The 25,307-nt window shown below is 41.9% G+C and overlaps 2 protein-coding genes and 1 non-coding gene across 3 annotated transcripts in view; 2 read left to right on the plus strand and 1 right to left on the minus strand.

Annotated features, from left to right (window-relative positions):
• Positions 1 to 855: 855 nt before the first annotated feature.
• On the plus strand, positions 856 to 23,601 carry HEXB (hexosaminidase subunit beta). The gene is made up of 14 exons (XM_028114488.2): positions 856 to 1,168; positions 4,313 to 4,458; positions 8,290 to 8,355; positions 10,840 to 10,886; positions 11,155 to 11,265; positions 15,109 to 15,210; positions 17,239 to 17,368; positions 19,158 to 19,338; positions 19,871 to 19,957; positions 21,197 to 21,269; positions 21,931 to 22,105; positions 22,824 to 22,914; positions 23,086 to 23,190; positions 23,401 to 23,601. Exons 1-14 carry the CDS (start codon positions 948 to 950, stop codon positions 23,447 to 23,449), a joined length of 1,584 nt encoding a protein of 527 aa, XP_027970289.2. The 5' UTR covers positions 856 to 947; the 3' UTR covers positions 23,450 to 23,601.
• Positions 9,994 to 10,066, plus strand: TRNAR-CCU (transfer RNA arginine (anticodon CCU)). The gene has a single exon. It is a non-coding gene; the product is annotated as a tRNA-Arg (tRNA).
• Positions 21,555 to 25,307, minus strand: part of GFM2 (GTP dependent ribosome recycling factor mitochondrial 2) — a 57,363-nt gene continuing 53,610 nt past the window's right edge. Inside the window, exons 20-21 of the mRNA XM_028114569.2 lie at positions 24,335 to 24,517; positions 21,555 to 23,923 (exon numbers count right to left, since the gene is read on the minus strand). Of these exons, the coding sequence (XP_027970370.1) occupies positions 23,786 to 23,923; positions 24,335 to 24,517 (321 nt within the window). The 3' untranslated portion in view covers positions 21,555 to 23,785. The remainder of the gene's footprint in view (positions 23,924 to 24,334; positions 24,518 to 25,307) is intronic.

The following is a 25,307-nucleotide window of genomic DNA, read 5'->3' on the forward strand; positions in this document are numbered from 1 at the left end:
GCATTTCCTGGTTCAGTCAGATCCTTAGGGCTGAGTCATTGTAGCACATTTACCAATTTTAAAACTATTTAGCAATGTTATCCTAACATTGCTTTATGAAATTGTCTTTGAGCCAGACTTATTTAATAATTGTCTAATGAGGTGAATAAAATATTTGATACATTTTTGTTCTATTTGGTAATTGTCAAGTTTTTAGTTTTTTCTAAAATTATAGTCTGGCAATATTAATCCCTCGTTAAAACATATTGCCTCCTTGTATCCTCTGCCTAATTAACTGGGTCCATGGTGTCCTTCCGAAGTGTCCAGAAGTCCTGCGCCAAGACAGTATCTCACGGAAAATCTGCAGAATCTTTATCCATCCACCTGTTCAAAACTCGGCCCGGGGGAGCTCGGACAGAAAGCTTCAGTTCAAGCTGAGCGACCGTCAGAGGACAGTCTGGGCTTGGGAGCAAGCCAGCTAAACCCCCGCGTCAGGAGCCGAGGCCGGCGGCACCCCGAGCCGCGTTTCCAACGTCACCGGGGACCTCCCCTCAGGTCGCGGCGGGCCAGCGGCCAGCACCGCTCTCCGCGGAGGGTCCGGAGCGGCCGGCACGGGACGGGGCGGGGCGGCGGGGGCGGGGGCGGGGGCGGGGGCGGGGCGGCGGGGGCGGGGGCGGGGCGGCGGGGGCGGGGGCGGGGCGGCGGGGGCGGGGGCGGGGCGGCGGGGGCGGGGGCGGGGGCGGGGCGGCGGGGGCGGGGGCGGGGGCGGGGCGGCGGGGGCGGGGGCGGGGGCGGGGCGGCGGGGGCGGGGGCGGTCCCACCGGCCCCGAGGCCGGCTCCGGCTGGGCGCGCTGTCAGCTGACTTCCCCACCCACGCGCTCGGCGCTTCCTCATCGCAGTCGGCCGGGAGGTCAGGTGTCGAGGCTGCGGCTGGGGCAGACCTGGGCCGACCGAACAGCCAGGCGGCCATGGAGCACCGCGGGTTGGGGCTGCCGGCGCTGCTGATGTTGCTGGCGGCGCTGGCCCCGCGCTCCTTCGCCGCGCCGGGCCCGACCCTGTGGCCTATGCCGCTCTCGGTGAAGACGTCTCCGCGCCTGCTGAGCCTCTCCCGCGAGAACTTCTCCATCTACTACGACCCCTCGTCCACCGCCGGCCCCTCCTGCTCCCTCCTGCAAGAAGCGTTCCGGCGGTGAGAGCTCCCCGCGCGCGGCCGGGCGGAGGCGGGGCGGACCCCCGGGGTGCTGTGCGGGCGCGCTCTTATCCCCATGGCTCAGACGAGGAAACAGCCCCGACCCGGTCAGTGACCTGACCAAAGTGACAGGTCTAGAAGATGGGAGAGCCGGCTCGGACAAACACGAACTGACACCCAAGCTCTTCCCTTCCCCCTCCTCCCTCCTAAGGGACAGTGTGGGCGCTCGAGAACCCTGGTTTGCGTGCAGGATACTGAGGGCAGGGGGTAGGTTGTTCGGAATCCGTGGCCCTGTTCGCCTTGGAGGGGAGAGTAGGGCGGATGGAGGGGGTGGGGAGTGGCAGCTTCTTTTTTGAAGGGAATTCTAGGAAAAAGATGAGTGCTTAAAGCTTGAGACCAGGATTCCCAGGGTGGGTTGCCGTTTGTAGGCCACCTCCCCACCGCACTGGCCAAATCTGGTAACAGGTCAGAAAGCAGAAGGTCCTCAGGTTGGAGCATTGCCCAAAACTCCCAAAACTCCCAAAATCTGTTTCATACGAAAGGTTGGATGTTTTCATCTAATTACTTAGATGTGATCCGTGCACCGCAGTATCTGCTTTGCATTTCCCGGCAGGCTGGTCATGTGCTTGCTCTGGCAGCTTCCTGTTTAGTTCTGGAGCACCCCACATTTCCATGTCTGGAACCTCTTTGGCCACCGACAGGGTGAATTGTGTAATGAGGCAGCCCACAGCCTGGCTTTGCTGACCACACCAAATACAAGACAGATTGCTCTTGGGAAGGTGTTCCGGCGTGCCTGTGGTGTCGCCTCACTGGGAGAGCCGTGGAGGCCGGGCTCTCCTGAAGGCTTGTTACTGCAGGAGAGGGGTGTCATTTGTGGTAGCTGTACTACCACTTTATTCCCCCAGATGTTTGTTTCCAGTGGGCATCATAGCTTAATTTTGCCGGCGGGTCAGCGTACACCTGGTGGGGAAAGAAATGCAAAACTAGCTTAACACCTGCTGGCCCCAGATAGGCCTGGAGCATAAGCTCAGACTAAAGAGGCCCTGGATGGCTTCTTTTTCTTCAGTCTTCTACAGCTGAGTGGATATTGTTACCCTCACTTTAGACGTATACTCTAATGAGCCTTTGGTACTGAATCTGCTAAACCGGTCAGAATGGCTAGAGTCAGTGTGAAGGAGTAAAGCCAAGGTGGTTGTTGTTTGCCTTGGGATATTGGGGAGGAAGAAGTACAGGAAGGTCATCTTAAAGGAAGATCATGGCTAGGAAATCTTTTAAGACTCAGTTTGTAAAACCGTATTTTCCTTCTGTGCCATACTATTAGTAGAAAAGGACTTGGTAATATGCTTGAAATGACTAGTAGGAGTATGGCAAGAAAGCGTGGAAGACCCGTTGACGGTGGTTGGATAACCAGGACTTGAGTCAGCTGCGAGATGGTTTAAAAACAAGGCTAGGCATTTCGAGGCAGTGCAGGTGATTATCTGGAGTTGGCCTAACTAATTCTTGCCGGTGTGTGAGGCAGCTGTTGCTAATTACACCCTACATTGTCAGGAAGCAGGTTATAAAACATTAGCCCTTATGGCTAAGACTTGAAGGCATTCAGGTGAGCGTTCTAGGAACTCAGGAGGGGCAGTATCTATTTCAGAGTAAAAGTGCAATGTGGTTGGCAGAATGTAGAGATGATGGGGATGTTCCAAAGAGCCTAGGTAGTTGGGAGCACACACAGTGTAGGCCCTAGATCGTTCGGAACCAGAGGCTCCTGTCTTTGCAGTGCCCAGCTTATGTCGCAAACCGTGCGTTGAAATAGTATGCATTTTGGAAGCAGAGAGTTCAGTCCTCCTCAACTTGTAGAATGAGGTCCATCGCATGCTAGTCACTCGTTTGTTTTCGATGGACAAATAGCTGCACTCCCTCAGTTCCTGAAAAGCAAAATTAACCCTTGGACAGCACTGCTTTAGAACCCTTCGAGTTTTCTGTTAGAGTTTTAATATCCAGGACCAAGGTTCTCCGTATTTGGGACAAGCCAGCGCCTAACTCCGATCTCAGAGCGGCTGGCAACTTTAATTTCCTTTATTAAAAAATTTATTTAAGTGTGGTAAAATACACAGCAGATAAAATGGACCATCTTGACCATTTCTAAGTTTACAGTTCAGTGATCTTAATTTGCTTCTGAATCTGCCGAGGTTTTCCCATGGAGAGGGCTCTCCGCACCTTCGTCCATTCCACTCTCTCACTGGTTAACTTGCATATGCTTCCAAACTCATTGGAACTTAACCTCTCTCTCCTTTTCTGGAAACACACCAGATGTTCTTACACATAAGTAGCACATACAACCTCTGGCTTACCAAATCTACAAAATGTTAACTGCTTTGAAGCTTATCTGGTCTTTGAGTACTTTTAAATGCTGTTTTAATATCCCCTTTCTCTGGTATTTGGGTATCAGCAGAAGGTAAATTTTCAAGACCCTGTCGAGAATTCCGTGGCCTTTCTTGGGGGTGGGGTGGGGTGCCTTAGCTCAGATACTTTTGTTGGAAGATGAGAGGAACTCTGACTCGATCGTGCTTAAGCAATAAGAGCACCTATTATCTCACACTTGAGGAAGTTCAAAATCAGGATTCTAGTTGACTGAGGGGCTCAACAGTATCATTAGGAAATCCATATTCTTTTTATCTCTGCCACCTTTAGTATGGCTGCAACTGGTCCAGGCATCATATACTGAGAAAAGGGACTCTTGGTGCTCACTTAGTGTAGGAAACTTTCTGCCACCACCACCCCTGATGCCCCACCTCCGTCGCTAGTTATAATTGGCTTGCATACCTGAAGCGTGATGGGATTACCATGACTGGTTTGATTACTGGTTCTAAACAGCAGCTTCATATGAGGCACTTGGAAGCGTGGGGGTAACTTCTAAAGTTCCCATGTCCGTATCCCACTTTCAGAGATTCTAATTCTGATGGTCTGGACATCAGTATTTTCAGAAAGCTCCCCCCAGAAATTGTAATGTGCAACTTGGGGTGAGAGCCTCTAATTGGACCAATACCGGGTAGCATGGGTGGGAGGGGTCAGCTGCAATGTCCACTGCCACGTATGTATCTAAAATTTGGCTACAGTGCTTTAAAAATTTGTTTGCATTTATTTCTCACACAGATACCATGAGTATATTTTTGATTTCAGCAAGTCAGAGCTCGGCCCTGCTAGACGTAATAATGCAGTAGAGCTAAAGCAACTTCTCGTCTCAGTTGGCCTTGAATCGGAGTGTGATCTTTACCCCAGTATCACTTCAGATGAGTCCTGTGAGTACCTGTGCAATGGGAGTGTATCGTGTTCTAAGCTGCTCATTAGGGATTTATGTGCCACAAAAGGTTCCGTGCCATGAACTATTCTGAGTTCTTGGTCAGTGAGTTATTAAGTGTTATTTGTAAAATTATCATTAAAGTCTGATGATAAAAGTAACACATAGTCATTGCAGACAGTCTTTACAGTAAGTGGAGGAAAGAAATCATTCCTAACTGCAGAGCTCAGATACTATTATTTCGGATGTGTTGTTTTTGTAGAGTAATATGTTTAAATATTATACATAGATATAAGTATAACCATATAAAAATGACATGAAAATGGGGTAATTCTGTCCATGTGGCTTTTGTATTCTGCTTTTTGGCCTAACATTATAAACATGTATTAAATATTTTTCTGTGACATCATTTTTAGTGCAGTAACTTAACTTGACTAATCCCTTATTTTTGGACATCTAGGTAATTTCTTTTATTTTGAAGATAAATCTGATAAATCAAGATAATTTGACACAAAGATAATGCAGAACGGGGGGAGTGGGGTGGAGCGATCATTTTACAATACAATCACCATTTAGCTATATGATATTTTTGTTGCCTAAAATGTTTGGGCTTTTCCCAAGTTGTTTTGGAAGGAAACAATTGTGCAGGCTGTTTTTATAGGGCCTACTGACTGGGAAGAATGTGGAATTACAGCAAGGAACCAAGGGGAGCAATGTGAGGACGTAGGTGCTGGATAAGTGCAGACAGAGCAGATGGGTGAGTGGGGTGTAAGGATAGAGGGGAGTGGCTCCTGTGTTCTCAGACTGCTTTACACACAGTTAGGTTCACCTCTTCATCCTCCTGAGTGTAGATCAGATTTCTTAATCATACATCTCTGAAAAGTAAGTTCATTTCTCTTCAAATCTCTGGCTGTTCTTAGAAGAGAAACAGGATTATCTGCCACCATCAGAAATGTGATTTCAGTCGACAGCACTCAGACACTTCATGAATTCGGTTTTGCAGTCTGAATTGAGATGGAAGTGGTCGTTAACTGGCCAAGGAATCTTTGCCGTCTGTTAGCAACACTAATGACATAGCGTAAAGTCCAGAAAATGGCTGTGTTTTGAGAGTGGAGAGGTATATAGCTTGTCATCCGTTTGGCTTGGCAAACCTTCTTGGTTCTGAAAAGGAGGCTTCTTAGGACAAGGTGATAGTGAAATTTTTTGGTTGAAGGACAAACTAGTCTTAAGTTTTGAACTAGTTGATGATGATGATGAGAAAACGAACGCAGATGGAAATGATATCAGCTGTTCTAGAGTGTGAGAAACTGTTGGAGGAAGTGACAAGTGCTACGTCATTATGTATTAAAAGGGAACATATGCCCTGTGGACCAGAAATGAACTAGTTTCTACTGTAGAGAATTAATTACATATAACAAGGATATTCAGTGCAACTTGCCTGTAATAGTGAAGAGTTACAAACAAAACCACATGCTCATCAGTACAAGAATGACTGCATATGTCTTGTCAGTCTGCACTGAAGAATACGACACAACAGCGAAGAATAAAGAGGCAGAGTGAACGAACAGCCTGGAGATCTTGCAGAGATAAACTGCTGAGGCGGACACAGGAACGCCGTGTAAGAAGTAGGGTACCATTTGTATATCAGTACACACACACGGACACACACATACAGCAGGACTACATTCGTTACAGTACGTGTATGTAAATGCCCAGGGGAGGGTCTGGTAACTGTTTTTTTCTGACCAAAATAGAGGGAATTGAGTGGGCATCTCAGAGGCGATGTTAACCTTACCAATTTTATTTTTATTTATTTTTAAAGATTTTATTCATAAGAGACAAGCAGAGGGAGAAGCAGGCTCCCCGAGGTGGAGGGAGCCCGATGATCAATCCCAGGACCCCGGGATCATGACCTGAGCCAAAGGCAGACGCTTAACTGACTGAGCCACCCAGGCACCCCATCTATTTTATTTTTAAAGTATCATACATTGATGTCATTTGTATGTACACTCTTGAAGACAAAGTAGTTACAGTGCAGAAAGGGATAACTGAAAAGTCCAAGATGCCACTCCCATCCCACATCGGGGAGGGTAATCATTGTTAACGCCAATAATTTGTTTTTGAAATAAAAATTGAAATTCTACAGCTTAGATGTCCATATGTTTAGAAAACAAAACCTCCTTTTAACTGTTCTTTGTGGGTTTTGCATTGAGTTGAATCAGAACTCTTGTTAAGATCATCAGCTCCTGGGGCGCCTGGGTGGCTCAGTTGTTAAGCGTCTGCCTTTGGCTCAGGTCATGATCCCGGGGTCCTGGGATCGAGCCCCGCATCGGGCTCCCTGCTCAGTGGGGAGCCTGCTTCTCCCTCTCCCGCTCCCCCTGCTTGTGTTCCCTCTCACGCGCTCTCTCTCTCTCTCTCTCTGCCAATTAAATAAATAAATAAAATCTTTAAAAAAAAATCATCAGCTCCTGGAAGATAATGAGCATTGAGTCCATGCAACATGTTAATGTGTTTAGGTGATTCTTTGTGTTACAACTGTTTCTGGGAGATCTTAAAACTATGATGCATTTAAAAATGTTTTTAGGGCGCCTCTGCCTGCAGCTCCCCCTGCTTGTGCGCTCGCTCGCTCGGTCAAATAGGTGAATAAAGTCTTTAAAAACAAAATGTTTTTTAAGAGTAACCAGTGAGTCTAGTGGCTAAGAACTTGATAGAGATGGAGAGGAAACATGATTAGAGTGTACTCAAAACAGCAATCCCTGGCTTAGCCTGGCCTTTCGCTAACTCAGCATTGTGGTCTTCTCATGGAAAGGGCTGCCTCATCAGAAGACTGTCACCTGAGAGGGTCACATGAAATTGGCTGTTGATAGAGCTCCTTTCCCTCCCTGCAGCCTGCGATTGGGAGCCAGTGTGGGCAACGGTGGTGGCGGGGCGGTGGTGTGGTTCAGATAGGATATGAGTCATTAACCTGCAGCCCTCGAATGTCTTTGCTGCAGCAGAGCCCGCGTCTGTCACACCCGCTAGCTTCCGATCTCCCTGTTCTGTCTGGTGCTTTACTTTGTGGCTGTCTCCACTCTAAACCTCTGCAAAAGTCTAAAATGACTATTGGTGCAGCCTTAGGCAGAGTGTGATTTAAAAGATCGAAAGATCAGCGTCCCCCCTTTGCCCAGAAGCAGCCACCTGGAGCCCCCGTTATAGATGGGTGTGAACTTTTTATTGAGTGGAACAAAGCTCAGTTTAGCTAAAGTGAGTTAGGAGGTGAATCTTAAGGCAGATTTAGGATGATAGTCGGGGAAGGTGGGTGCAAGGCAAGTAGAGGAGCACAGAAGTAGAAGAGAAAGAGTGGAGAGAACACTCTGGCCTTAGGGGGAGTGGAAGATTTGAATGCTGCTTGAGGCTTCACAAGGAATTACGGAACTGAGGAATGTTTGCCCTTTGGATTTAAAATCCTAGCTGAAACAGGAGCCTACTCTCTTGAGGGGCAGTGGAGAGAATAACGCACCTGAAGGGGAAAATGAGGAATTGTGGAGAGGACACCGAGATTCCCGACTTGAGCAGCTCTCCTGGTTGGACGAAACTACTGTGCCCTGCAGAGATGAGGCACACGGGGGACAGGCAGGGAGGGTGTGGAGCAGGAAAGTGGGAGGAGCTCAGCTTTGGGCATGTGGGGGTTACAGGAAGCCACAGGTTATCTCTGTGGAGATGTACAGGAGGAGTTGGAGAAGTAAGCCTGGAGCTCAGAAGAAAGGAATGGTCTGGAAATATCAATTATATGTTTAAGAAATACGTTGTGTGTCATTGAGGGCTTGATGAACTTTTTTCCCCCCAAATGCAGATACTTTAGCTGTGGAAGGACCAGTGGCTTTTCTTAAGGCCAACAGAGTTTGGGGAGTATTACGAGGTAAGTTATATGTAGTTGGATTGTTATTTTCTAGTAAAGAAATATTTCCATTTGGTGCTTTGGGAAATCAGCAAAAGTTTGCTTCCTTAAAGCCTTTACAGATGGTTTGTCAGGTATTTCTAAAATTATTTCCATCATACACATATGCTTAGAGCATGGGAGAAAGATCGCTTGACTTTTTGAAAAATGCTTGAGCGTTACCATATTTATATATGAATGTAATTCGTTCATGCTCTTGGGACTGTAATGTTGACAGAGCTATAAATGGCTCAGCCTGCTCTGAGTGGGGCATTTCGTTCCAGATTGTTTCACTATCATTTCTTGTCACCTTCAATAGCAAGTATCTCTCCCCCTCCATTTAAAAAATTTGTTTACTTACAAACAGAATGTCTCCGATCTGTTACTGAACCTACTAATGCAGAAGCATAGAAACAAAGAGAAAATTTTCCCAATAAAACATATCCTTCAAATAGTGGTGAAGTTTTCAGCTTGATAGGGTGAGACGCTAGTGACCTCACTACAGTGTAAATAACTGTGTGCCATCTCAGATGTGACTCCTTACACAGTCGTCTTCGTTCTTCTCCAGTGTCTCCTCTTGGGGTTGTTTCTGATTTTATTACCAGTTTTCATCTGAACGCTTTGGGGAATGGGTTGATTCTGCTTTTGTTTCTTGGCCAGGGATCACTTGATCCTGAAAGTCTTGTGAGAAGACATGCTGAGGTGCGGTCACCTACATTGCACCACGATGGTGGGAAAAGGGAGAGTGCCCTTCCACCATTTTAAATTCCTGTGGATTCACAAACATAACCACGTTTACAGAAAGTGTTAACGGTATACCTACCTCAAGGGGTTGGAGGCAATAGGCAGAGAGAAACCATAAAAGCTTTTTCTGAATTTCAGAGTTGGATCAGAGTTTGGGTATTGGGACATTTATTTTTCCTGTTCAAAAGCTTCTTTTACTTCCTCTAATTTGATGAGATATTGTTGTACTGACTTCCAAATAGTATGGTTTTAAAAAAGAATAATTTTTTTTAATGTGAGCTAACTAAAGTTACAGTAATTAAAAATAAAGGTGGCCTTGGATTTGATTCAGGTTGAGTGTTAACCCAGGCGCCCCCCCCCCGCCTTTGTTGAGGATTTTTATATTTATGTTCTTCAGGGATATTGGCTAATAATTTTCTTTTTTCTTTTCTTACCTGTTTTTGGTATTGGGGTAATGCCGGCCTTGTAAAATGAGTTTGAAAGTATTGCCTCCTCCTGTTTTTTTTGGAAAAGTTTGAGAAGAATTGGTGTTAATTCTTCTTTGAATGTTTGGTAGAATTCACCTCTGAAGCCTGGTCCTGGGCTTTTGTCTGTCAAGAGGTTTTGGATTAATGATTCAGTCTCCTTATTAGTAAGCAAGTCTTTTCAGTTTTTTTTTCTCCATGATTCAGTTTTAGTAGGGTGTATGTTTCTTGGATTTTATCCATTTCTTCTAGGTTGTCAAATCTGTTGGCTTATAATTGTACATAGTTGTTTCTGATGATCCTTTTTATTTCTGTGGTATCAGTTATGTGTCCTCTTTCCTTTCTGACTTTGAACTATTAGGTCAAAATTTTCCCCGTCAGCCAGAATGATGAATTAGGGTAAAGTTGGGGCGCCTGGCTGGCTCAGTCGGTAGAGCACGTGACTCCTGATTTTGGGGTTGTGGGTTCAAGCCCCATGTTGGATATAGAGATCCATTAAAAATAAAAATCTTTTAAGAAAAAAATTATGGTGGGGCGCCTGGGTGGCTCAGTTGGTTAAGCTACTGCCTTCGGCTCAGGTCATGATCCTGGAGTCCCGGGATCGAGTCCCACATCGGGCTCCCTGCTCAGCGGGGAGTCTGCTTCTCTCTCGGACCCTCTTCCCTCTCATGCTCTCTATCTCTCATTCTCTCTCTCTCAAATAAATAAATAAAATCTTTAAAAAAATTCTGGTAAAGTCAGGGGCAGTTAGAGGAATTGGCCTGTAATATAGTATATTAAGGAAACAATCCACTTGAGTGAAAAATGTTCAGGAGATAGTCTTTGCAGCTATGAGTAAAATATTTTCAGTTTTAACTTGGGCTCTTATTTATAGCTTCATGGTGGTTTTGAACCTTTTCCCCCTCTGTTTATGTACCTTCTGAAATTACTATATTTTATCATAAAAATTCTTCTTTATAACGCTATAAGTTTATTAAGTAACTAGTATTTTGTTGTATTAAATCACTATTCATTTTTGTGTTATCGTTCAAACAAAACTCTGTGTGTGGGTACAGTGAAGTAAAGCATTTTGATGAGATGGCAATAGGAATTTTTTTAAAAACCGAGCTTTGACTTTAGAAAATACGTTAGAGGGTATAGGTATAACATTATATTTAGTTTTATTTGCCTTTTCTGGTTATGGGTGTATGTTTGCATAATACTTTTATTGACTCTTATATAAATTCATGCAATAAATTACAAATTTTATTCTTCCTAGGTTTAGAGACCTTTAGCCAATTAATTTATCAAGATTCTTATGGGACTGTAAGTATGGTTATTATGTTACTAAAAATTGTTGAATTGCTACAAGAAAAATGTAAAGTTTTTAGGTGTTTATTGTTTCTTGATTTGTTCTTTTACAGTGTTTTGTTCTTTTACAATTTGTTCTTTACAAATGTTTCGCTTCTCTGGTAAATGTAAATTTCACACTTTCTTGTTCTAAATCTTTTATGCAGTACTTGCAAAGATACAAGTCTTCACTGAGCTCAAGTCAAGAGAAAATTCGAAAAATCACTTTTACTTTGTTTTCTAGTTCACCGTCAATGAGTCCAACATTATTGATTCTCCAAGGTTTCCACACAGAGGAATTTTAATTGATACAGCTAGACATTTCCTGCCCATTAAGAGTATTCTTAAAACTCTGGTAGGTGATTATTTTATTTTCCCCATTTTCTGTGCTGAAGCTTTGTCCTTTTATGGTGTTACTTTACATGGGTTCGTGACACAGTTTTGTAAGTTGGATCATGGGGGGTTGTCTGTCACGTAGTAAAGCACTGAGCTTTCTTTCCTCCCTCCCTTAGAAAGTCTGTTTCCTCAACTGAGAAAGTTAGTGCCCTTGAATGTTGTGACCTCCATTTAATTTATGTAAAGTGGCATAGAAAGGAGGCTGGAAGCTGCTTTATCCCTAGGGAAATGTTCCAAAGGAATATGGACTTCAGATGGTGGGAGCTGGGGCTGAGGTTGACAGGAACTGTTTTTTCCTGTCCACTTTTTATTGGTTCATTCCCACTATCACTACCAATTTGTAGGAGTATGGAGGTTTTCCTCTTATGTTTTTCTGCACCTGCACTTGATCTCTTAACACAGCATCTTACTAAAAAGTGCTTTTTGCATTTGCATTAATGCCCTGAATTTTTTTCTCCAAAAGACCTTATCATCACTTTTACAAAAGAAATAAATGCTTAGTGTAAAAAGTTGGAACGTAGATGTAGATGTGCATACGTAGTAATCCCATTAATTGCATTTACCAAAGGTTGATAGAAATTTCTATGTCCCATTTATCTCATCTTACACTTAAAAATGAATGTATTAACACATATGACATGACTCTTTTAAAAAGTTAAAACTTAAATGGAATTGCACTTTTGCTACCTCAGAAAAACTTGTTATGGACATCTTTTTATGAGAGCATTATAAGGTCTGTACCATCTTTTTTAAAGAGTTGAATATCACATATTATATACCATGTGAATTTAACCATTCTCGTGCTGATGGACGTCCAGGTTAATTTATCACAGACAGTACTGTAGAGTACATATTCTTATATTTGCACACTTGTCAGGATTATTTCCTGAGTATAAATTCTTGCAAGTCAATTTCTGGGCTTAAGGATACATTTTATCTTGGGGGACATCTTAAATTGCTATGTACTGTCAGATTGCCTTTTAGAGGGGTCATACGAGTGGATGCTTGGCCAACAGGGGGCACACTTTTGCCATATTGTTTGCTAATCTGGTTGTAAAGTATATCTCCGTGTTTTAATTTGCACTTATGTGATTTTTTAGTGAATACAAGGCTTTTTTACTTATTGGCTGTTTGTATTTTTTTATATTGTAAGCTACAAATTTATTTTCAGTGTCCATTTTTTCTTTTGGAATGATTCCTTGTTGACTTAAGAGCTCTTACATTTGTTTATATGTGTGTCAGTGGTACTTTGGTATTTGCTTTTTATATACTTATCCATTGTATATTGTGAAGTTTTCTAGATGTGTTTTTTTAAACTATAGTCTTTTTTTGTAGAAGTATAAATCATTTTATATGTAGCGTAAGATCTTTCAATCTAATCCTTTATTAGTTTTGGCCTTAGGAAGTGAGCTAAGAAAGGAGTCGCGAACAGGGATATAAATATAAAAATGACCTCTCAAATTTTCTCTTAATATACTTTTTCAGGGCATGTGGCTGGCTCAGTTGGTAGAGCATGTGACTCTTGATCTCAGGGTTGTGTGTTCAAGCCCCAACATTGGGTGTAGAGATTACTTTAAAAAATAAAATGTTAGGGACGCCTGGGTGGCTCAGTCGTTAAGCGTCTGCCTTCAGCTCAGGTCATGATCCCAGGGTCCTGGGATCGAGCCCCGCGTCGGGCTCCCTGCTCCGCGGGAAGCCTGCTTCTCCCTCTCCCACTCCCCCTGCTTGTGTTCCCTCTCTCGCTGTCTCTCTCTCTCTGTCAAATAAAATCTTAGGGGAAAAAAAAAAAGATGGGTGAAGTGTTAGGTGTCCAGCTATCTAGGCTGGGGGAGAAGAGTGATACATGGTGCCTGCCAGCACTTTGAGTCTTAGGCAAGCCTCCTAAAGATCCCTGCCCTTCCAGTGCATCGAGATCAGTAAATAAACCTCTTTAGTGGGCGCCTGGGTGGCTCAGATGGTTAAGCATCTGCCTTCCGCTCAGGTCATGATCCCAGGGTCCTGGGATCGAGCCCCGCATCGGGCTCCCTGCTCCACGGGAGCCTGCTTCTCCCTCTGCTTCTCTCTCTCTCTCTCTCTCTCTCTCTGTCTCTGTCTCTGTCTCTCTGTCTCTCATGAATAAATAAATTAAAAAATCTTAAAAAGAATAAATAAATAAATCTCTTTAGTATACCCCAGGCTTTTTTCAAGCTGCTACTTTGTTGCTGTGTCTAGCGGTTATTTTATTTAAAAAAAAAAAAAAAAAAGATTTTATTTGACAGCGAGAGAGCACAAGCAGGGGTAGCAGCAGACAGAGGGAGAGGGGGAAGGAGGGAGCCTGATGTGGCACTTGATCCCAGGACCCTGGGATCATGACCTGAGCCTGAAGGCAGACGCGTAACTGACTGAGCCACCCGGGTGCCCTTGGTGGTTATTTATTATGCTTGCTTTTTAAGGGCAGAGACTTAGTTTCCTGTTGCCCTCTGGCTCTTGGAGTTAAGCCCAATGATTTTTTAAAAAGTCGCACTGGTTTTCAAAGCCAGATGTTAATAGAGACTCATCCTCCCAGTGCAGGTCCCCAGTATCTGGGGTGCCTGGTGTGGGGTCTACTTCTCTGTGCATCTGAGTCCCCCGTGCTTGTGGTTAGGTCTTGCCAGGGCTTTAGTTCCTAAACGAATCTCCACTGCTCTGTTTCATGTGGCCTTCTCTCTGTGATTGACCGTGGAAGGTCTGTTCTGCCAGCCTTCAGTGTTGTCCACATGTAACTTATCTTGGTGTGTCAGTGGGACCAGGTAAACTTGGGATCTTCCTACCCTATCTTCTACCTGACCCCCACATCTTTATCTTATTCTATATCTTATCAATATCAGGGGTTGGCAAACTAGAGCCCAAGGGCCAAATCCAGTTTGTCACCCGTCTTTGCTAATGAAGTTGTCCTGGAATACAGCCACGTGCATTTGTTTACACTTCGTGTGACTCTACATCGGCAGGATCGATGGTGATGGAAACCGTGTAACTCACAAAACCAAAATATTTATTTCTGGGCCCTTTATGAAACAAGTTTGCAAGCCCCTGGTCTTTACTGAGGAACTCCCTCCTCTGATGGTAAAAATCTTGCCATTATCCACAAAAAAACTTCTTTGCATAATTCCCTTAAATGAATCAGGAAATCCTTTCAGTCCTGGTGGAGGAGGGCGGCTTCTTTAAGTTTGAATTCTCTGGTAGGGCAAACCAATCTCCGCCTCTGACTGTTTTTTTTATCTTTTTCAAATAATCTGCTTGTATTTCATATAGGTATTGTTTATTCCTCCAGAATATACATAAAATTGATAGATTTCCCTGAGAATTTCTGAGAATACTGCATTTTTACCAGGTTTCTTTCATTTCTCAAGGAAGGGATGGCACTCAAATCTCAAAATTGTGTTGAATTCTGTAAATGACTTTTTCTGGGGGATTATAAGTCCTGGTACTTATATACCCCTATTCCCAAACATGATAGCAGCTAAGAACTATTTTCCATTCTTGGCCAACTCCTAAATACTTGGAATTTAGAAGATTGCTACCTTCTCGTAGAACAAAGTTCTAGCTCCTTGTTTAGAATAAATACAAATGCTGAATAGGCTTTTTTAAAAGGGACATGTCACATGAAGTATATAAGATAAATAATTTATACTTCTTTCGCATTCTTGCTTTGCTGAAAAAGAAATTAAAAGGAAGTAGACATGTTGGAAACGATCCTAAATATAGATAAATTGGATTGTGTATGTCTTGTATCTGTGTATATCTGTGTTATTATATATAATTTTTTTAACATGTTTGCTTGCAGGATGCCATGGCTTTTAATAAGTTTAATGTTCTCCACTGGCACATAGTTGATGACCAGTCTTTCCCTTACCAGAGCGTTGCTTTTCCCGAGTTAAGCAACAAAGTGAGTAAATGATGTTACTGTGGTCGGTCTTCAGAAATGTTTGTATGGTTTCATCAGAAGTTTTTAGCTTAAATGTTTCTTATGGATAGAATTAAAGTGTAGAAGTTATGTTTGTGGTTTAAAAACATAATGAGCTGTGGCTTAGCAATTTAGATCCATAAAAACTGTTTTTATAATTAAGTTATTGTAAATAAAAATCTAGTAGTTACACAAATAAAATTTTAAAACCTTAACGAACATAGGAGACCTGAAGCACTCATAACTACTAAAAGGTTGAGTATTTTTATCATGTAGCCTAGAATTGTACTGGCTTCTATAAATGACTTTTTCTCTCTGAAAAACTACATAGAGAATTTGAGAGATGAGAGCTCCTTAAAAAATAAAAGGCTGTCTCAGAAGTGTTCAGATTAACTGTATTATGGAACAGCGGAAGTGGGAGCAATCCTCATGTCCTCTCGTCCCATCTCCCTGTAAATACAGAGAGTGTTAACTGACCTCCTCATCCAAAGTTGTAGTTAGGAAGGGACAAAACCAGCACTCTCAATTTAGTCCTCTGTCCACAATCTCAAGCTTTTTCCAGTGTTATCACGTAGTACAGGTGGAAATGGTGGTGACACTCCTCTGTTTTTGTTTGCTTTTGCTTTTTTATTACACAAAATCTCAAACATATGCACAAGTAGAATAATGACTCCCCTGTCCTCGCCACCCAGCCTCAGTAATCAGTACGTGGCCAGTCTTGTACCACCTGTGCTCACCGTCCCTTGCCACCATTATTTTTCACGCAAATCCTAGACAGCATATCTCATCTGTAGAAACATCTGTTTTTGTTAAAAACAAAGAAACTCCATAATACGTTATTGCAGCTGAAGAATTAACAATCCAGCTAGCCAGTCATTACTTAAATTTCCCCAAGCGCCTTTACCTTTTCTCAATGAAAAAATTCTTACCTGCAATGGGATACAAATGAATTCCATACAGAGTGGTCAGTTAGTATATCCATTGTCTTTTGATATATAGGTGACCATCCCTGCCCATTTACCTTTTTTTTTTTTTTTTTTGGTAATTTGTTATTTTTGTTAAAACTAAATCATTTTTCTAGTTCCCAAAGTCTGGGTTTTGCTGTTTGTCAATATGTTTTTTTGTCTCCTATATTTATTGTAATTGAGTAGTTAGATCTGATCTTGCTTAGATATACATTTGATGGGGGTCACGGGACCAAACTTTTTAGGAATTGAGCATTTGTATATAAATTTAGATATAGCTTATATGTACTATTTATTCATACCTTGAGAAATATGCTACAGTAACACCTTTAATTGACCTTTATCTTTAGTTATAACCCATACTATTTTTTCAAGTGACGTATAAAGGGATTGAGGGTAATCTTAAAAAACAACAACAACAACAACAAAAACCCAGAAAACAAATCACTTATCACAGCATGTCTGGGGATATTTTTAATGCTGATAGTGATTAAAATGACTTTGAAAGGCGACAGCTCAGTTTTGTAATAGTGTGTGAATTTTTATTCTAAAACTGACAAGAACAATGTACTCAAGAGTTTTCACAGGCTTGACTTTGGAGTCATTTTATTTCTATTTTGTTGTATGGTTACGTAATGGTAGATGTTCCTGAAACAAGAGGAGCTAGTTGAGATACATCTATTCGTAAATCAGGAATTAACCCACAGTGTGCTGAGAGCTTACTAATAAGATATGGTAAACAAATAATTTTAAGTGAGTCCTCCAGGGACGTTGGGCTGGCTCAGTGAGTAGAGCATGCAACTTACGATCCTGGGGTTGTGAGTTCGAGCCCCACATAGGGTGCAGGGCTTACTAAGGAATGAATGAATAAATGAAAATGTGGGGATTAAGAAAAATTTAAAAAGTCCTCCAACATTACATAAGACTATTTAATACATTGTGATACTAGAAAAATCACCTGTCCATTACCAGTGTACAAACAGAACTGTTAACAGTATCCTAGACAAATACATGCCAAACTTTTTAATAAATATGGCTTTTACAGGGAAGCTATTCTTTGTCTCATGTGTATACACCAAATGATGTCCGTACGGTGATAGAATATGCCCGATTACGAGGGATTCGAGTCATACCAGAATTTGATAGTCCTGGACATACACAGTCTTGGGGAAAAGGTAAGGAGTGTCTTTTTTAAGTTGCAAAGAGTGAGTACCTGAGTTCCTCCATCTCTTGTGACCAGGTGTTTATTCATTTTGTTCTTAATCGTGGTTTGCACCGAGGCAGCACTATTGACAGGTAGAACTGAGTAATTATTGTGAGCAAGTTACTATGCTAGGCACTGCCCAAAGTATAAAAACAAGGGCTAAAGGAAAAATTGCAAGTAGAGCATGTTAAGTCAGTTTAAGAAATGGTTTCATGGACAAGAAGAACACTTAAAAGGCTTTTGAGAGATGAAACAGTACATTCATGTTTCTGGTCAAGGGGGTACAGGCACGGCATCGGTTGGGAGTGGAGAGCAGCAAAGGGCAGGAAGCACTATCGGCCGGCTAAGAACTGGCCGTGGAGCCACACTACCTGGGTTTGAAGCTTGTTTCTGCCTTTTATAAACTGAGCGGCCTTGAACAAGTTACAGAATGTCTCATCTCAGTTTCCCCATCTCTAAAATGTAGCAACTATCATGTAATTTTCTTGAAGGTTAAGTAATGAATGTAAAGCATATAGCACAGCAGCTGGCATTTATAATTGTCCAGTATTACCAGGGTGGACTTGGAGAATGTTGGGGAATGTGGTGAAATACAACGTAAAGGGCCTTGGGTGAGAGATGTGGGCTCCATCAGGACACATGGAAACCACTGAAAGTTATAGGGAAGAAGCATCACATGATGGGGACCATGCTTCAGGAAAACCTGTGTGAGGAAGTGACAGATTGGAAGGGGAAAGAAACTGAAGTCCTAGACCAGAATGGTGATAATGGGAATGGAAAATAATGTACGGAACTGAGAGACATTCTGGATATAGGATCCAGAGAACCTGGCAACTGATCAACTGTGGAAGAAGGAAAAGTTACAGAGGAGAATAGTAGCGCCCTTACCAGAAAACAGTAATCAGGAGGTGCTGCTGAAGGAACTTACTGAACAGAGAATTTGGTTTTTGTTAGATGGTATTTGAAGTGCAGCTGGGATATCTAATTGTGTTGAACAGGGAATTTGGAACATGGATTGAAGATCGAGAAAAATGGTCTGGGTGCCTCACTGATATGAGGAATTCTTAATCTCAGGAAACAAACTGAGGGTTGCTGGAGTGGTGGCGGGTGGGAGGGATGGGGTGGCTGGGTGATGGACATTGGGGAGGGTATGTGCTATGGTGAGCGCTGTGAATTGTGTAAGACTGTTGAATCACAGATCTGTACCTCTGAAACAAATAATGCAATATATGTTAAGAAAAAAAAACGAAGAAGCAGGAGGGGAAGAATGAAGGGGGCGGATATCGGAGGGGGAGACGAACCATGAGAGACGCTGGACTCTGAAAAACAAACTGAGGGTTCTAGAGGGGAGGGGGGTGGGGGGATGGGTTAGTCTGGTGATGGGTATTAAGGAGGGCACGTTCTGTGTGGAGCACTGGGTGTTATGCACAAAGAATCATGGAACACTACATCAAAAACTAATGATGTAATGTATGGTGATTAACATAACAAAAAGGGTCTGGGTGAGCTGAAGATTTGGGAGGTACTAATATTTGAGATATCTGAAGTAGATAAAACAGAGTAAAGGAAAGAGAAAAAAGGTATAGGGGATAGGATTCAAGAAACAATTCCTTACCTTATTTGGAAGAAGTTACCACAGTAACTCTTAGTAAATGTGCTTACTTTTTTCTATATAAATTATCTTACAGCTTCAACAAAACAAAGTAGTATAATCACATGCAAACCCATGTCTGTCTTTGTGATTAAAATATTTCTTCCAGGTCAGAAAAACCTCCTGACTCCATGTTATGATGGACCTAAGCAGTCTGGGACCTTTGGACCTATAAACCCTATTCTGAATTCAACTTACTGCTTCCTGTCTCAGTTTTTCAAAGAAGTTAGTACGGTGTTTCCAGATCACTTCATTCACTTGGGAGGAGATGAAGTGGAATTTACATGTTGGTATGACAGTTCTTTAAAATCCTTGTTTTTTAACCACTGCATTTGAAGGAGGTATTAGAGGTCTCCACGTGAAAAGGGGAGACTGGGGGAAAGATGTCTGCTTGCAAGGTTTTAAGTTAGCAACAGAACTCGAGAGTACAAGCTTTTAGGAAGGAGAATCAAGATGTGGAAGATAGTGAAGACTGAAAAAAGACTACAGTGAACAAGAGCAGCTTTAGGGAAAGGGCAGTGATTAAGTGGGGGAGATGTTTTCAAATAAAAATCCCCTTCCCAGTAGCCCTAGAGGAGAGAAGCATGAGAGAGGGAAAGCCATTGTCAGAAGAAACCAGCTTCTGGAAAAAATTACTTGCAGTGGAAAACTAGGAGAACTCATAATAAAGTTTTTTAGGCTCAAACTCATAATAAAGTTTTTTAGGCTCATTTTCTCCCTACAAACTTTAATAGTTTTAAATCCGCACAAATTAAGTTAGGGATATATGCTGCTTTAAAGACAATGAGTTTATCAAACTTCTAATCACTGTTTTTGTTGAAGGGAGTCCAACCCAGAAGTCACAGATTTCATGAAGCGGAAAGGCTTTGGCAAAGATTTTAAAAGACTAGAATCTTTGTATATTCAAAAGTAAGTTACCTGTAAGCCTACTTTTATTTTTATTTCATCTGTGCCTTTTCTAAAAGGTTTAGCTATTTAGTACTGTTTTTTCATTTTCTCTCCACCCCTTGTCAAAGTGTAGATATTACATACTTTGTTGTACAAAGTGTCAGTGAAAAAAATCATCAAAAGGAAGCAATATCCACTTTTTTTAAAGCAATGAAATGATGACTAAGACTTGCAGTAAGTGTTGAAGGGTAGCACTCCCTGCTCAAAGGATTCAGTTCAAAGCCCTGGCTTTTCTGTGAAGTTTTTATCACTGTCCAGCTTGTGAAAGTCATTCCCTTTGGTCAACTCCAGGACATTTCTTTCACTTGATATCTGTGACGTCTAGTATGATAGCCACAGCTGCATGTGGCTGTATTTAAATTAAAAGGAAGAAAACTGTCAATTCAGTTTGTCACATCAGCCACATTCAAGTGTTCAATAGCTGGATGAGGCTAGTGGCTGCCACTGGAAAGCACACAGATAGAATGTTTCCATCATTGCAGACTTGGACTGAATGGCACTGTACTATACTAGTGATAAGTAAACGTTTTCTTTAAAGGGCCAGAGTAAATATTTTAGGCTTCATGGGCCCATGGTTGCATAGTATTCTTGTTTTTTTAAATAATAATTACAAGTGTGAAAACCATTTTTAGCTAATGAGCCATATAAAAACAGGCTGTAGGCTATGGTTTACCAAATCTTGAATTAAGGAAGGTCAGATTCTTGTTTTGCTTTTTGTGTGGTACAGTCTAATTTTCTAATCCTGTAGAATACCTGGCGTTGTCTAAATACCAGGAAATATTTGTGGACTGATTGTCAGCAGCTGTTGAATGCTGGGTAATTGACACCACAGGCTAAATTACAGTTTATTCTAAGATACCCATGCAATTACCAGAGATTGTGGTTTGTGTACTACTGTGTGAGTTGCCATGTCTTCCCCACTTTGGGACATGCCTAGCATGTTCATTCTGCAGATAACTTTTTTTTTTTTTTTTTTATCTGCAAATAACTTCTAAACCCCTCTGCTGTGTGACATTCTGAGCCATGTGCTGGAAAGAAGGAACCACACTGGGTCATGACCCAGCCGTCGCAGGTTCTGCTATAAAGCTGTGCTGTAGTGAAGGCAGCTCCCAACCCGCAATCCTTCATAGAAAAGGTTCATGCGTTAAACACATTGTGAAGCTTGTGCTCTGAAATAAACTTTTTTTCCCCCAACGATAGGCTTTTGGGTATTGTTTCAACTATCAACAAGGGAGCCATAGTCTGGCAAGAGGTTTTTGATGATCACGTGAAGGTAAGAAGTATGAAGACTGCATTTGATTCTGATATGAGAGACTTACCCTTTTAACATCTTGGAAGGAAGGAACCCTAATAAAGTTGTTGCCAACGCAATGGGGAATTAGCTTACCTTTGAATTTAAACTTTGATTAGGCAGTAGCTGTAGACGGAGACTAGTACCACCTCTCCATCTCTCCCTTCCACCTTCCTCCCACCACCATTTGTCACGTATCTGAGTACTTTGAGGTTCTTTTTTCGTAAGGGTAGAACAAACAAGAATGAGTCTTTATTGCTACAAAGGTAGTCTGTCAATGTATATGCTTTTTATTTTCCCTCAGGTAACTGACAATTTCAAATCCAGCTACTAGTAGTATCTTTCCAGAAGGGTTAGTGACATCCTCAAAGTTCCAAAGCAAGAACAACAGTAGTGTGGTACAAATGGGAATAAAGCCTTAGTTCATTATACCAGTATGGTGTTGTATATAGGCAGAAGTTAAATATCCAACCTTAAGGTTGATGAAACTTCTAATTTTAAGGCCCTACAACCAGTAACGTTTAGTACTAACTCTGAAGGGGAAAATGTATGTTTTTTCAAGAATCGTAAGCAGTCATGTCCCTAGCTACAATGACTTTAACTTTTAATTTCATTTTTAATTGTTGGACCTCATCATACATAGCTTCAGCCAGGCACAGTTGTTCAAGTTTGGAAAAATGAAAAGTATGGTGAAGAACAAACTCAAGTCACAGCAGCGGGCTTCCCTGTGATCCTTTCTGCTCCTTGGTACTTAGACTGGATTAGTTATGGACAAGACTGGAGAAAGTACTATACGGTGGACCCTCTTGATTTTGATGGTAAGTGAAGCACCCATCATTACCTTGATTTGTTAGCATATAGTCAGTATTATCCCGGTGGGAGATAGGGAACAAAACTATTTGTTTACTTATAAAACAAAAAAAGGCCCCAGTACATTTTAAACTTTGTGAAAGAAACCAGAACTTCCAAAGTGGATTTCAAGTTCGGTTTTATCTGTTTCCATTGATGAGCACTGGTATACACCCTACATTCTAAAGCCCCTTGACTGCATTAACCTTGTATCATATTTTCTTTTGATGGGCCTTTCCATTGTACGATACAAGGAAGTCTCTAGTCAGTTGCATGGATTTCAGGCTGTTGGGGGAGAATGGTGGAGCTTTAGGCTCAGACCCTCTTCCTTAAGAACAGTTCTACTTTATCCAACTTTATACACCAGATTTCACAAAATTTCCTTCAAGAAAATTTCAAAACCGTAGGCCTATTAGGAATTGACATAACTTTCTCGACAAATTATTTTCTGAGATTCAGAAAGTCCTAATTACTGTTAAAGTGACAGTCACTAGGGAAAAATGGTTCTGGAACCCAAATAAAAGTCAAAATATGCTAACAAGCACCATGGGAATAAAGTTTGCTACCCTTTTTTGGTGCCCAGTTTCTGCTGACTACACAACAGAAATGTTGCCCTACACTAACTGCCTTTGTGTAAAAGCTTTGAGCAACTACTTGATTTACATCAATTCAATGATTTTAATGTAGGTTCTCAAGAACAGAAAAAACTTGTTATTGGTGGAGAAGCGTGTCTATGGGGAGAATACGTGGATGCAACCAACCTCACTCCAAGATTATGGTATGGAATTTTAGTAGTAACATTTGAATTAAAAATTAAAAGTCCCTTATTTTTCCTTCTCCACGTAGGGAAACACTAGAAATTTTCCCAAGCATAGATATTTAAGTAAACGTGAATTTTAGGTAAACGTGAATTTAAATTGCGTTGGTGAACATGTGGTTTAACTTTTAGGCCTCGGGCAAGTGCCATTGGTGAGAGACTCTGGAGTCACAAGGGCATCAGAGATATAGAGGATGCCTACAACAGACTAACAGTTCACCGCTGCAGAATGGTCAGGTAAGACATTTTTAAAGCTAGGACACAAAGGCAGGGGTAATTGATTTTTTTTCTATAAATAGAAATGTATAGCCCCTAATTTTTGTAAGGTAATTATACCTTTATGGAGAAGAGATACTTGAACTTTTAAATCCATCTTGAACCACTGTAACAAGTCTTTTTTTCATTAATTAATGCTCTGGTTGGTGATTGACTTTATCTGTTCTATAGACGGGGAATAGCTGCAGAACCTCTCTTTACTGGATATTGTTACTACTGAGTACAAAACAAAAGAATGAGCCTAAACAAAGAAGAAAATAGAAGGGGACAAAGCCCACAGCAATCTGTATACAATCAAGTTGATCTTGAAATCATGGACAGTAAGATTTCATATCCTGTTTTTAAATAAAATACATCTTTTTAAAGATTGAACCTTTATACATGCATCTTGCTTGTGAAAGCAGCTCAAAAAAACCCCTTGTGATAACACTGACTATATTCCATAGTAATAACTTTCTCATTATCCAGAACAGAATGGGCAGTGCCACTGTCAGTTTATCGAGTGTTCTTACTGAAAATGCATTCGGGAGGTGCTTGTGCGGTTGTCTCCAAAGACCTAAAGCACCTGGGTCAAGCCACTTCGCCGGCTGAGCAGTGTAGTCTGGTCTTGAGGATTCATGGCTTGATAATTTGAGAGTTCTAAGGCAAATGTAGCTGAGCCAGAGGTAAGCGTTCGAAGCACAGTTGAATAACCCTAATCAAAATAATGTACATTAGTTACCAAATTTAAGCCTCACATATCTCTTCCTGCTGCTCTTTTCACCATTTTCAGGCAAGGGGATGATGTGACTTACGTAACCATTTTGTCAGGAACTATGTGATACCAAGATACTGTGGAGGGCAGGTAACTAAATAGTGTGGGTATGCTTCAGATGTACTCCCTGGACTCAGCATTTCAGAAAGTGCTTGGAAGGGGAAAAAATGGCCACTGAGGCTGGTGCCAGTTTGGTACAGCACACCTCAACCTTTGTGGAGAATGGAAATGATCCGACGACCTGAGTTCAAACTTATCAGGCATCCTCTTAATGAAAGCCCTGATTGTCTACTTTTTTCAGCATCAATACCCCAGTATTAAAAAATAGGTACTTTTCAGTTAATTACCTACCATAATCTCTGCTAAGGGAACAAATCCAATAACGATTTTGTTTTCCTGACGAGTCTGGATTTCCTGAATGGTTCCTCTTCTTTGTGCCAGATCTGCCAGGACAGGGCTGAGGTAATCTCTCATCATGGTCACCTCGAGATTCATCAGGGGCTCTAAAACTTGCTTAACAGCTTTCTTCAGAGCCTAGAGAAGTTAAAGAGTGTTAACCCCCCTTCCTTAAACTGGAAGTCAAATTTCCATTAAAGATTCATAAAAACTTAAATTTCTCCTGTCCTTGTAAGCCTGGAGCTCTAGCAAAAAGACCTACAAGCCTGCTTTAACTGTCTATAAAGATATGTAATACAAGAAATCAGGTACGTGGCAAGTGGGAGCTTAGTACAGCTTAGGTTATACAGAGCGCTTAGAACACGGGGCCAGAGCTACAAATAGATAAAATGGTTTCCCCCCCTCCAACCACAGAATGGTTCTTGATGAAACCACGTGTTTTTTCCTGATGCCTAGTATAGATACAGTTTGTGTCAGAGCAAATCAAGAAATGTACCACAATAAGGTAACAGAAACACATTCTCAACAAAAGGCTCTTGCCTTTTGTGAAACATAAATAGCAGGCAAACTGAAAAAAGCCAGTGTGGCACATAGGGCAAGTTGAGTACCAGACGGAACAAACGAATTAGAGTCCCCATCAGACAGTCTTTCAGACTATCACTACATCAGACAAATTGGTTAATGGGTTTTGGAGGGCATATGCAAGCACTCTAAGTACCAGTGGGTTTGATTTTAAAAGCTGTCCTACTGTTGGAGCCTGCCAGAGTTCAAAACTGAGGTTGCACTTAATAAACAGAGACCTAGCAATGGAAACTACCTAAGGAAGAGAGCCAGGGCTCTGGAATGGGCCCTCACCTTTACTGTTAACCGTTCATTATTCTGTTCCCACTCCAGCACCACTCACTTCTCATTTTTACTAAGGCCTTAC

This window comes from Eumetopias jubatus, unplaced genomic scaffold (genome assembly GCF_037043125.1).
Source record: "Eumetopias jubatus isolate StellerSeaLion01/CBP00866 unplaced genomic scaffold, mEumJub1_p1.0 scaffold_5, whole genome shotgun sequence".
In the NCBI taxonomy this organism is placed as follows: Eukaryota; Metazoa; Chordata; class Mammalia; order Carnivora; family Otariidae; genus Eumetopias; species Eumetopias jubatus.

Excerpts from the sequence above, each read along its gene's own strand:
- HEXB (XM_028114488.2), top strand. The coding sequence starts at position 948 with ATGGAGCACCGCGGGTTGGGGCTGCCGGCGCTGCTGATGTTGCTGGCG. Across the intron at positions 8,356-10,839 it reads AGTTTGGGGAGTATTACGAG|GTTTAGAGACCTTTAGCCAA; the intron begins GTAAGTTATATG and ends TATTCTTCCTAG. Across the intron at positions 10,887-11,154 it reads ATCAAGATTCTTATGGGACT|TTCACCGTCAATGAGTCCAA; the intron begins GTAAGTATGGTT and ends TTTGTTTTCTAG.